Raw genomic sequence first — 13257 nt, forward strand, 5'->3', positions numbered from 1 at the left:
GCTCTTGAATGACACGGAGATGGACGGCTATCACTGCTACCATCAGTAGGTTGTATATCCCCCCACTATACTTAGAACAAACCCTTAACCCCAGCCTACCACAATGCAGAATCGTGCAGCAAGCCACTATAGCACTTTAGGATAATTAAGAGCTTAATATTAATAACGATAGCCAACACTCATGAGTGTTTAACAGGTGCTCTTTATACATGTTCTCCCATGTCATCCTTGTAACAAGCCTATGATGTAATTACTACTGATATTCCAGCTTTAGAGCTGAGGAAACCGGGGCAGAGACTCACAAAGCTACATAGTGCCAGAGACGGGAGTTGAACCCGGTCTGCCCCCAGACTCTGTACTTACAATCATAAGGCGTCTTACTGCACATCCATCCAGAGGTACACTTACTAAGCATGTATTATGTGCACGACGATATTCTGATAAAAAGGATACGAGACCATTCTACGACCGTTTAGGTATTTAAAATTCTTCAACTCTCTGGGTTGCGGTTAGCACAGCTTAGCACAGCTTAGCACTCATGAACCATCGCGGCCCAACATTCTTCTGAAGTCCAGCACACGGTTAGGGAGGCCAGCCTTGCCTCCAGCGCTGGGATCCTGGTCCACTTACCTCTGGGTTCACTGACACTGTTTAATGGTTTACTGGTAAACTCTTTAATCTGCAAAGAAGAACGGTCTTTCAGTGATCCATGTTTGAACTAGACGGGGACGTACTGGATAATGGACAGACACTGTACTCAGTAAATGAACCTTTTCACTAAATCCTCCAAACACACAGGACATGTGGACTTTAATGACATGGAGGCAAATGTTTTATAAAAGCAGCATTTGGATTCAGCTGCTTCCTTTGGTAAGGAATTACCAAAAGAGATTTTAGCTACCTTCACGTTTATTCTGAATTCTAACTGAATAAATCTGATTGCTCTACGGTATTTTAAAATACCTTTAAAAATTATTTTATTTACTTATACAAACAACCACAGGGAAAAAAATATTCTATCTTCTTCATCTTATCCAACTTACAAGTGCTCTAAAATAAAAACACATGTTCTTAGATAAACTGCACTGTTTACATAAAAATGTTGCCAATATATACTCCAAAATACCTGTTGTCTCTGAGTGATGATCAGCTCCTTCTGCTCCTGGAGCCTCTGCCCTAGCTCTTCTATCCTTTTCTTGTAGAATACATTACTTGCATTTAGATCATCTATCATTGAGGTTCGAAGTTTCTCTATATGTGACAGGAGCTGGAAAAACCAATGAAGAAAGGCATTCATCTGCAAACTGCACGTAAATTTCTTCTTTTCACAGTTTGTATATACATGCCGTACCTTCTTGCTGGCCTATGTTATCTACACACTGAATAACCCTCTGATCATCGTGTATGAAGGCCCCGGCCATACAAGGGGCTTCATCTCTGTTCCCAGGGAGCTCATGGCCCAAGAAAGCCAACACTGATGATGTGAACAGCGGAGCAAACCTGAGCTGTTACATGAAATCACACAGGGATGAGCAAGGATAAGGATCAAGGCTTCTCCCTCAGAGCAGCTCCAACCCCAAGCAGTACTGTTCTCACACATCCACATGCATCATCCCAGCTGGAAAGTGCACTCCCTGGGCCGGAGAGCCCACCTGAATTATTTTATATGCCCAGCAACTAGCACGGTCTCTGGATCTTAGCAGGTTCTCAATAAATATTTACTGAGAAATGGGAGGTGGAGGGCGTTGGGGGTAGAGGAAAAGAGGAAGGGAGGGAGGGGGAGGGAGAGGGGGAAGGGAGGGAGGGAGGGAACAGAAGGAAGAGAAGCAGAGAACAGATCCAAAGATGCACAGATTCATCTTTTGAGACTTAACCTCAGGGAAGATCAAATACTGGACAAGAATTCAAGAAGAATTTGTTTTCAATAATTTAAGGAAACATTCTTAAAACAACTTCGGAAGTTGCTTAAACAGAAGAGAAAATACCCTTGGTAAATGGCACTAAGGACATTCCAAGCCTACGGCCTGAAAACAGAGACAGGGATGTGCAGGTCAAATAAAGGGGGGTAACTGTGTCTGAGAGAAGCACAGAGAGTGCCTGGAGCAGCATTTCCTAACTGGCGAGGTTTTTTTTAACAGACACTCAACACGTGTAGAGGCTGCGTTAAGCATTTCATCTTGTTGAATCCACACCACAGCCTCATGGATCCAAGTTTTGACCTCGTTGTTCAGATGGGGAAACTCAAGTCTAGAGAGGTAAGTAGCTGACCCAAACGCAGACAACTTGAGCGGGAAGAGCCCAGACTTGAACTTTCCTGTCTTCAAAGTCAACGCTTTCAAACTTAGTCTATGTCATGAAACGCATTAATGAATTGTACTTGCGGGCTTCCCTGGTGGTGCAGTGGTTGAGAATCCACCTGCCAATGCAGGGGACACGGGCTGGACCCCTGGTCCGGGAAGATCCCACATGCCATGGAGCAACTAAGCCCATGTGCCAAAACTACTGAGCTTGTGCTCTAGAGCCGGCGAGCCACAACTACTGAAGCCCGTGCGCCTAGACCCCGTGCTCCGCAACAAGAGAAGCCACTGCAGTGAGAAGCCCAGGCACCACATTGAAGAGTAGCCCCCACTCAGCGCAACTAGAGAAAGCCCGCACGCAGTAACCAAGACCCAACACAGCCAAAAATAAATAAATATAAATAAATTTAAAAAAAAAAAGGGCTTCCCTGGTGGCGCAGTGGTTGAGAGTCCGCCTGCTGATGCATGGGACACGGGTTCGTGCCCCGGTCCGGGAGGATCCCACGTGCCGCAGAGCGGCTGGGCCCGTGAGCCATGGCCGCTGAGCCTGCGCGTCCGGAGCCTGTGCTCCGCAACGGGAGAGGCCACAGCAGTGAGAGGCCCACGTACCGCAAATAAAAAAAAAAAGGGAGAGAAAGAAAGAAATCACCAAATCAAAATGTAACAAAAATGTACCTGTCAGAATGGCCAAAATCCAGAGCTTGCCAATATCAAATGCTGACAAGGATGCGGAGCAGCAAGAACTCTCATCCGTTGCTGGTGGGAATGCAGAGCGCTACGGCCACGTGGAAGGCAGTCTGGCAGTTTCTTACAAAACTAAACATACTTTTACCAAACGATCCAGCAACTGTACTCCTTGGCATTTACCCAAAGGAGCCAAAAACCTATGTCCACACGAAAACTGCACACGGATGTCTATAGCAGCTTTATTCATAATTGCCAAAACCTGGAAGCAACCAAGGTGTCCTTCAGTAGGTGAAGAGATACATAAGCTGTGGTCCGTACAAACAATGGAATGTTATTCAACATTATAAAGAAATGAGCTACCGAACCATGAAAAGACTTGGAGGAACCTTAAAGGCATACTGTTGAGTGAAAGAAGCCAATCTGAGAAGGCTACATACTGTATGATTCCAACTATATGACACTCTGAAAAAGGCAAAATTATGGAGACAGTAAAAAGAATCAGGGGTTGAGGGGAGGGAGGGAGGGATGAACAGGCAGAGCACAGAGGATTTTTAGGTCAGTGTCCTGTATGAGACCATAATGATGGCTGCATGTCACTATACATTTGTCAAAATCCATAGAATGTACAACTCAAGAGGGAACCCTAATGTAAACTGTGGACTTTGGGGGATAATGACATGTCAGTGTAGGTTCCTCGATTGTAACCAGTGTACCACTCCGGTGCAGAGTGTTGATAAGGGCGAAGGCTGTGCATACAGGGTGGGCAGGGGGTATCTGGGAACGCTGTGTATTTTCTCCTCAACGTTGCTGTGAACGTAAAATTACTCTAAAAATAATCCACTTACATTGAACAGAAAAACCATAAAATAACAACAAAAAGTTAAAGCTCTCAATCCATACACTGCAGGGTCTTCCCTCTGAAGCGCTCTGTGCTCACATGAGGCCGGACAAACAACAGGTTGAACCAAGTTAAAAGGGTTTCCTGAGTAAGGACTAAAAAGAACCCTACATATCCCAGTGGATGCTAAGAATCTCCCCCCAGGAGGACACTGTCAGGAACCTTCCCCACATTTTTACAGACTACTGGAAGAGTACCCCCAAAAGCAGTCTGGGAAATCTGGAGTTGGAAAACAGAAGGAAAAGCCAATAAAAATGTACAGGGCTCTGGGCGGAGGCTGAGAATCAGCAATATGGGGACTCACTGCAGGGCCCAAGCAGAAAGGGTACGTAAGAAAAACTAAGGGATGGCATCATTTTGATACTGGAATTGAGAATTGACCAGAAAATGTGATAGTCTAAGAAAGAGATAGCCAGAAACTATTTCAAAAGGCCTGTGGCCCTGGAGCTCATTTCTTGTGACCTTCTACCATTTCAAGTTTTCCACTTTTTCTCTACCAGCCACATTACTCCATCCTCCTCTCCTTCCACTGCGTGACCATTCTACAACCTCCCAAGCTCTAAGAGTCTTCTGTTGGGTGGAAAAGGGCATGCCATCATTTATCTGTGGTTCCCTTTGAACTCCTACCAATGTTATTTAAAAACAAAACCAAAAAAAGACTGCCAAGAATCTAGGTAAAGCAATAAAAAGTTGGCAAACGCAACTTCCCTTAAACAGAGAAATACAATATGTGCATTGTAGGAACAGGAGGCACCAATCATGTGGAATAATTAATAGTTTGGTCTCAGGCACAGATTACTAAACCTTATTGAACCTGCCTCTCTGTTAGGGTTTAAGAGAAATGAAGGAAGAAGCACGCAGCTTCTGAACAAGCAAAACCAACAGACAAGGGAGCAGCGTAGCCTGGCGGTGGCACAAAACCTCCACGCTCCCAGCACGTGGGGTGAGGGGCCTCACTCACAAGCAGGTCAGGCCTCTCCTTCCTCCAAACCACTGGCAGTCGGTCTTCCTCTCTATGACCACCCACAGTGGCCAAGTGTAAACCTCTACAGCTTATACTGTACACTGTATTCCAGCCAGAAGGCGACTTACGTTCCCACAAGAGGCTTAAAGGAACGAGGACTAAAATCACCCCCAATTAAGAAGGAGGCCTGAATTCTGTCCCTAAACCCCAATGCTCTAAGAACACCCCGAAGAATAAAAATAGAACTTCAAACTGTAAGAGCCGTGGTTCAAACCATGGATCCAAAGCACAATCGTCGGGGGTTTGCTGGTGTTCTTACTGTTGTTTCCAAACTCTGCATGTCCCAGACTTACCTACTGAAGCAGGCCTTCAGCGGGGAGAGCTGGACACCTGTATTTTGGAAGAGCCTCGGGTCATTCTGAAGGATGTCCCTGGTTAGGAACTACTGCCTTACAGCATCTCGAAGGAAAGATTCAACATTCTTAGAGAAAAGCAACTCCTCTAAGTTGTCACTGGCCGTTCCCCTCCTCACCTGGCTAAGTGCCTAAAGCATGAAAGGTGAGTAAGGCAGCGAGGCAGAGGTTAAGAGGACCTGCTTCAAATATCACGTCACACCGACACACAGCTCTTTCCACCCTGTTCTTCTGATCTGTACAGTCAGCATCTCCCCATCCACACACAAAAAGCCTGTGTGATCCCCTTGTTGGCCACCTATCGACCTTCTGCATTCCTTCAGCAAATATTTAACAAGCACCAACCACGTTTTAGACACGTTATCGGATGCTGAGAATACAACGGAGGAGTAAACAGAGCCCTTCCCTCCCAGGGCTAGTGATCTGGTTGAAGAGACAGACAATAAACAAGTAAACAAAGTATTTAAAACAGTGCTGAGAGCCACACTTGTGAAGCGCTGAGGATAATAACGGGAGGGGACCACCTCCCTGGATGGAGTGGTCTTGGGGTGACTTCAGGTCTCTTGAAGGGGGAGAATGAAGGCAGGAGAGATGCTCTCCTACTGGCCTTGAAGACGTCACAGCCAGCCTGTGAACGGCGGAGCCGGGGGTCTCCCCCCCATGGCTAACCGTAAGGAACTGCACATCGCCAATCATCTGAACGGGCTTGGGAGGGGCCCCGGAGCCCCAGATGAGACCACACGCAGCTGACACCTTGAATGCAGCTTGTGAGACCCCGAGCAGACAACCCAGCCAAGCCGTGCCTGGACTCCTATCCCATGGAAACTGGGAGATAATAAATCTGTGGTAATTTGCTACACAACAGAGAAAACCAAATCAGAGGGGAAGGAGACAGCCACATAAAGAACAAGCGGAAACAGTATGGAGGGTCCTTAAAAAACTAAAAATAGAATTACCGTATGATCCAGCAATCCCACTACCGGGCATATACCCTGAGAAAACCATAATTCAAAAAGACACATGCACCCCAATGTTCATTGCAGCACTATTTACAATAGCCAGGTCATGGAAGCAACCTAAATGCCCATCAACAGATGAATGGATAAAGAAGATGTGGTACATATATACAATGGAATATTACTCAGCCATAAAAAGGAACGAAATTGGGTCATTTGTAGACACGTGGATGCATCTAGAGACTGTCATACAGAGTAAAGTAAGTCAGAAAGAGAAAAACAAATATCGTATATTAACGCATATATGTGGAACCTAAAAAAATGGTACAGATGAACCGGTTTGCAGGGCAGAAATTGAGACACAGATGTAAAGAATAAACGTATGGATACCAAGGGGGGAAAGAGGCAGGGGTGGTGGTGGTGTGATGAATTGGGTGATTGGGATTGACATGTATACACTGATGTGTATAAAATTGATGATTAATAAGAATCTGCTGTATAAAAAAAATTAAATTAAATTAAAAAAAATTAAATTAAAAAAAAATTAAATTAAAAAAAAAAAGTGGAAGGACCTCCCAGCAGCGAAAACAAATGTAAAAGGAGAAAAAGGCCACACGTTCTACAAATTACCAGAAGGCCACCGTAGCTAAAGAGAGTCGGTTCAGAGAGAGGTTCAGGATGAGGCCACGGTGGTGGCCGACAGCCAGATTATTTCGGCTGCTCTGCAGAGAGCAGATTACACGAGCAAAAGGCTGGAATTGGGAAGCCAGTTACTGGGCCCTTTTGGAAATGGTGGGAGCTCAGTGGAGGATGGAAGGAACAGAAATGTCCAGAAGAACATGGATATGAGATACTCGGCAGGACCTGCCGATAGCCTGGAACTGGGGGCTGAGGGAGTGCATCTGAGCGGACTAGGGTACCATCAGCCAAAAGCAAGACACCTCTGGGGACAAATCCAAGAGCTTCACTTTAGACACGTTACATGTAAGAAGCAGTGGAGATGTCGAGTACAGAGCTGGCTACTTCGTCTGGAGCTCAGAAGGGAGGCTTAGACTGGAGAAAGAAACATGGGCGTTGTATCTACACACAGCCCAGACACTACTCCCCTTTAACAAGCTCTCTGTCCAATTCCCGGAGCACCAGAACTATGAGAAATACATTTCTGTTGTTCATAAGCCACCCAGTCTACGTTGTTTGCCCAAAAGGGGATACAAAGGGCTACAAAATACATACAATTTAAAGAGAAAAAATCAACAGATGTTTTCCTGTCTTAAAATCCCAAATAAATCTACTTTACATTTTTTACACTATTGTAAAAGCATTTTTTTTTTTTTTGCGGTACACGGGCCTCTCACTGTTGTAGCCTCTCCCGCTGCGGAGCACAGGCTCTGGGCACGCAGCCTCAGCGGCCATGGCTCACGGGCCCAGCCGCTCCGCAGCATGTGGGATCTTCCCGAACCGGGGCACGAACCCGTGTCCCCTGCATCGGCAGGCGGACTCTCAACCACTGCGCCACCAGGGAAGCCCTGTAAAAAGCATTTTAACACTTAAATTTCTGATGTACTCAGCGGAAAAGGAATAGGTGTTACAATTCATTTTTGTTTTCATTAAAATGACTTTAATGTGAACAATCCTTCTTTTTATTGGCAGACCTCAGAGATACTGTGTGTTCAGTTCCAGATCACAGCAGTAAAGCGAATCACGTGAATTTTTTGGTTTCCTAGTGCATACAAAAGTTGTGTTTACACTACACTGTGGTCTATTAAGTGTGCAATAGCGTTATGTCTTAAAATAAACAATGTATATGTCTTAATTTAAAATACTTTATTGCAGGCTTCCCTGGTGGCTCAGTAGTTAAGAATCCACCTGCCAATGCAGGGGACACGGGTTTGAGCCCTGGTCCGGGAAGATCCCACACGTCACGGAGCAACGAAGCCCACGCACCACAACTACTGAGCCTACACTCTAGAGCCCGCGAGCCACAACTACTGAGCCTGTGTGCCACAACTACTGAATCCCATGTGCCTAGAGCCGGTGCTCAACAAGAGAAGCCACCGCAACGAGAAGCCTGCACACCGCAACCAGAGAAAAGCCCACGCGCAGCAACAAAGACCCAACACAGCCAAAAATAAAATAAATAAAAATTAAAAACAAAAAACTTTATTGCTAAAAAATGCATCATCTGACAATGCAGGGTTGCCACAAACCTTCAATTTGTAAAAAACGCAATTATCTGCAAAGTGCAATAAAATAAGGTATGCCTGTATTCAAAACTTATTTAGACTGCCACTCTGTAATGTTTAAAAATTAGAACATGTATTCAACAATGGAGAAATGATTAAATAACTGATGATACAGCCATAAGATCATCATGGAGCCATTAAAAAATCATGATTTTGAATAATATTTTAAAACACAGGAAACTGTTTATGATATATTAAATGAAAAATGTATAAAGTTATAGATATAAAGCAAAATTCAAAATCTGTGAGACATATTATATGCATGGGTTTCTATACTTATAGAAACGCAACATTTACAGCATAGGAAAAAGATTGAAAGAAATTATAACAAAGCAGTAACACTGGTTATCTATGGTATTGGAATGATGAGTAATTTTAATTTTTGTTATATATTTCTCCACAAATGTCTTCAGTGGATAAACATTACCTTTATTATAGAGAAAAGCAAATATTCTTTTCAGAAAGACCCACTTTTTATAGGTCGTTGGTTTCTTAATCTTACCCGGCTCTTCTCTTTCTTGTGTTCTTGATGAAGAGCCTGAACTCGAGCTGTCCACTTGCTTTCCTACAAAATTAGTAAAACAAGAGTAATTTAGTGTAACTGTAACAATGACATCTACTCAAAACGGAAGCTTCCTTTTTAGTGAGTACCTATGAAACCCAACCATCTATTTGGTAAAATTTTAGCAGGCATTTAAAAAAGTAAATAAATACAGTCAAAAATGTTTAAACACACTTGCACTTGGTTTTAATCTTATACTCTGAGGCAAGGTTCAGCAAACATTTTCTGTTAAGGGGTTAATAGAAAATATATTAGACTCTGGGGGCCAGATGACTCAGTCACTACTACTAGGTAGGAGAACAGCCATAAGTAATATGTAAATGAAGTCCTAGACGGTACATAATAGTATGGCTGTGTTCCAATAAAACTTAATTTAAAAAAACAGGTGCTAGTTTGTTAACCTCAGAAGCTAAAAGGAAACATCAAGGTTTCTGGGTCCATAGGTTCTGAACTGATAGAGCTCACAGGAAGGAGACAAAAGAAATTTAGGTGGGACCTGAGGATTTCATAACTGGGTCCTTCAACTACTGAGACAGCAGCCTGCTGGGAGCAAATGCCAACAGTTCAGTTCAGGACCCAATTCCTGGTCCCCTACCGCATACCAGGCACCTCGCTGGGCAGCCGCTGGCAGGCTGGGAGAGAACTAAGAGACAGGCCCTGCTTGCCCTGCCCGGAAGAACAGTGGACATACAATGGAGGGTTCCCACATAATGTGCACGTGATCAGGTCCAGCTTGGAGGACTGTGGCAGTGCAATAACCCAGAACTCCTGGAGGACTCTCCAGAAGAGATGCCATCCCAGCTGTATAAGTGTCAGGGCCTGAAAACTGGAAGGCGCATAACAAAGAAAGCTGAAAAAGCAAAATCAGATTGCCTCGTCCTGGGAACCAGGAGCTCTTTGGGGCTACTGGGGCATCAAGGTAAAGGCAAGAATGGTGGGAGATGGCAGGACCAGATGCCCAGGGACTCTGAATGCTGGTTAAGGGTCCTAGACTTTGTTCTGTGAAAGATGGGGAGCCATTGAAGGATTTTAGACAGGATGGTGACATGATCACCCTGGCTATAACACGAAAGGTAGATTGAGGGGAGAGAGGCAAGACAAGAAGCAGTGGCAGTAGTCCATGTTCAAAAACACATTTACCTTTTAAAATGACATAATATTGCTTTCTGAAAAAATCCTCAATCCATAAGCTTTAATCTCTATGTTTCCTGGCTAAAAAAAAAAAAAAGTTCCCCTCAATCAGTGTGATCAAAATAGCCAGGACAAAGGCTGTACTGATTACTGAGGTTCACTTCCAAATGACTGTAATTTATTTGATAAATGTAAAAGACCATCAGTTTGCCAAGGCGGCCATATATTTAAGCTCTAAAATGTCAGGGCTTCAATATGCCTTTCTATGCCTTTTGAAAGGGGGTCTACATCTGAAATATGAAAAATAACTACTAAGGTAATATGAACCAATTCAAATAGATATTAGTCAAGGAAAAACTAAACAACTTTGCCAACTGTTCTGTATCCACATCTATTAGTCAATCAGTAAGTATCGAATGAACACCTATTCTGAATTACACATGTGTTAGGAGATAAGGAGAAAAGAATTAGTCACCTTCATCGTCCCTGAAAGAGGCACTTTTTTGTAGATGGTGCTTACTGTAAATTACCTCACCAAGAAAGATCAGGCCTCTGCTGCAGTAGTCACCCACTTTTACATACCTGACTATCAAGAAGTTGCATCACGTTTTGGAAATCCTGGGGATGCTGAGGACGTTCTTCTTTAAGCTCATGTGCATCTTTTAATGTGCCTATGTTACACTTGATCTGCATATTGGACTTCTGGATTTCTGACAATTGCTATAAAATAAAATTCAGAATCACTGGTACAGATGTTCACACTTTTATATGACTGACACAGAGAACAAAATTGGGGAGCACCTGACTATCCTCCTGGACGTTCACCGGGCCTCTCCTGCTTCTCATTCCCAGTGGTTTTCCCGTTTCATTACCTCCAACAAAAGAACGTGCACTGGGAGAGAAAGGGAAAGGAAAACCTAAACTTTCTAATCTCAGATAATCGATCTTTAAAACTTTAATGGGCAGGCAACAGTGCCAGAAACAGAGGAACTGGGTGCAGCTGATTCTCAGGATGTGAGGAGGCCAGCATCTTCCAGGGACCACTAGGGACATAAGGTTTTAATGTTACCCTTTGCTTATAGGTTATTCCCAAAGTTACTGGCAGTAAATACCCTCAGAAGGTAATATGTTAACTTCAAAAGCAAAAGGATGGGGGAGCATTGTCCCCTACCGCTTAAGTCTGGGCTGCACAAGGTGACTTCCTTCCAAAGAGCACAGTATGGAATGGGGGGCAGTGGGGTGGGGAGAAACCTGACAAATACTACCTCAGCCAGGTGATCAAGGTCAACACCAACAGTCATAAACCATGTAGATGGTATGTACCCTTGAAATGACGTGATGAAAATTGTACTTTATCTCTGAGGACTTCTTCCCCAAAACCCATAAACCCTGTCTAACCATGAGAAGAATATCAGGTAAATTCCAACAGAGGGGCATCCTACAATATACCTGAAAAGTACACCTTAAAACTGTCAAGGTCATCAAAAACAAGCCTGAGCCTAGAGAAACAACTAAATGTACTTAGGTATCCTGGATAGGACCCTAGGGCAGAAAAAGGATGTTAGGTAAAAGCAAAAGAAATCTGAATGAAGTATGGACTTTAGTTAATACTAATGTACCAGTATTGGCTCATTAATTGTAACATATGTATGATACCAATTTAAGATGTTAGTAATGTGGAAAACTGTGTACAGGGTTAGGAGAGGGGTATTTATATGGAACTTTCTGTACTATTTGCTCAGTAAGCCTAAAACTATTCCAAAAAATAGTATATTATTAATAATAATTTTTAAAACGCTCTATAGCCAAAGTGGGCAAACAACCCAAATGTCCATCGAATAATGGATCAATAAAATATGGTGTATCGATACAATGAAATATCATTCGGCAATTAAAAAAATATATTGATACATACTACAGTGTGGATGAATCTTGAAAACATTATACTAAGTGAAAAGAAGCCACTCACAAAAGATCACATTTTATATGATTTAATTTATATGAAATGTCCAGCACAGGCAGATGCATAGAGACAGAAAGTAGATCTGTGGTTGCCAGGGGTGGGAGGGAATGCCAGTGGGTACAAGGCTTCTCCTTTGGGTGATGAAATGTTCTAAAATGACTGTGATGATGGTTGCATAACTCTGTGAACATAGTAAAAACCACTGAACTGTACAGTTTAAGTGGGTGAATTGTATGATATGTAAACATCTCAAAAAAGCCGTTTGAAGAAAATAGGTGGGGCTTCTCTAGCGGTACAGTGGTTAAGACTCTGCCTGCCAATGCAGGGGACACGGGTTCGAGCCCTGGTCCGGGAAGATCCCACATGCCGCAGAGCAACTAAGCCTGTGCGCCACGACTACTGAGCCTGCGCTCTAGAGCCTGCGAGCCACAACTACTGAAGCCCGCGCGCCTAGAGCCCGTGTTCTGCAACACGAGAAGCCACCGCAATGAGAAGCCCGAGCACCACAACGAAGAGTAGCCCCTGCTCGCCGCAACTAGAAATAAATAAATAAATGTATTTATTAAAAAAAAATATATCTATATGAATGGTAAAAAAAGTCCTAGGTAGGGAAAAGTCCAGTTCCACAATGATCCTGGGGGCAGGGATAACCATGCAGGGAATCTCAGGCAAAAGAGCCATACTGGCAGCTTTATCGCAAGAAAAAAAAAAGTGTGGCCTCGATGGAGAAGACATAAAAAGCCAGTCTTAAATTGGTCACTATCAGAATCCACTACTGCGGGTGATACGGCATCCCACTTTGAGAAGATGCCAAGGGTCTGAGTTCGGGAGAAGCCCCTGGAGTAGGGGTGGTAGAAGAATTACTCCTGCCCACAGGTTCTGATGCTTAGAACCAGGCGAGGTGATAGGGGACAGTTGAACCCACAGGGAGTTGACTGAAGAAAGCCCTATAGAAAAGACACAATGAGCCACCCTAAGTTAATTTCCCCTCAACTTTTTATTTGCAAATTACAACTTAGGAAAAAGTTGAAAGAAGAGTATAATGAACACCCATTTCCCCTTCACCAGTTGTTAACCTCGGGCCACATTTGCTTTGTAAAGATATGACAGCGGCTGGCAAACTTTTTCTGTAAACAGCCAGAT

General features: G+C 43.7%; 1 protein-coding gene across 10 annotated transcripts in view; it reads right to left on the reverse strand.

The window, feature by feature from the left end:
• The window catches only part of DZIP1 (DAZ interacting zinc finger protein 1), a 54055-nt gene that overhangs the window by 25102 nt on the left and 15696 nt on the right, over nt 1-13257 (reverse strand). For all 10 annotated transcript variants that reach the window (XR_012327736.1, XR_004522989.2, XM_033843393.2 and 7 more), the window contains 4 exons: nt 10734-10871; nt 8961-9023; nt 1127-1267; nt 631-679 (listed from right to left, as the gene is read on the reverse strand). Coding sequence is in view for 8 of the 10 variants with exons in the window: in XM_033843393.2 (XP_033699284.1) it covers nt 631-679; nt 1127-1267; nt 8961-9023; nt 10734-10871 (391 nt within the window). In the remaining 2 variants the exon portion in view is untranslated. The remainder of the gene's footprint in view (nt 1-630; nt 680-1126; nt 1268-8960; nt 9024-10733; nt 10872-13257) is intronic.

Source organism: Tursiops truncatus, chromosome 18, assembly GCF_011762595.2.
Source record: "Tursiops truncatus isolate mTurTru1 chromosome 18, mTurTru1.mat.Y, whole genome shotgun sequence".
NCBI classification, from domain to species: domain Eukaryota; kingdom Metazoa; phylum Chordata; class Mammalia; order Artiodactyla; family Delphinidae; genus Tursiops; species Tursiops truncatus.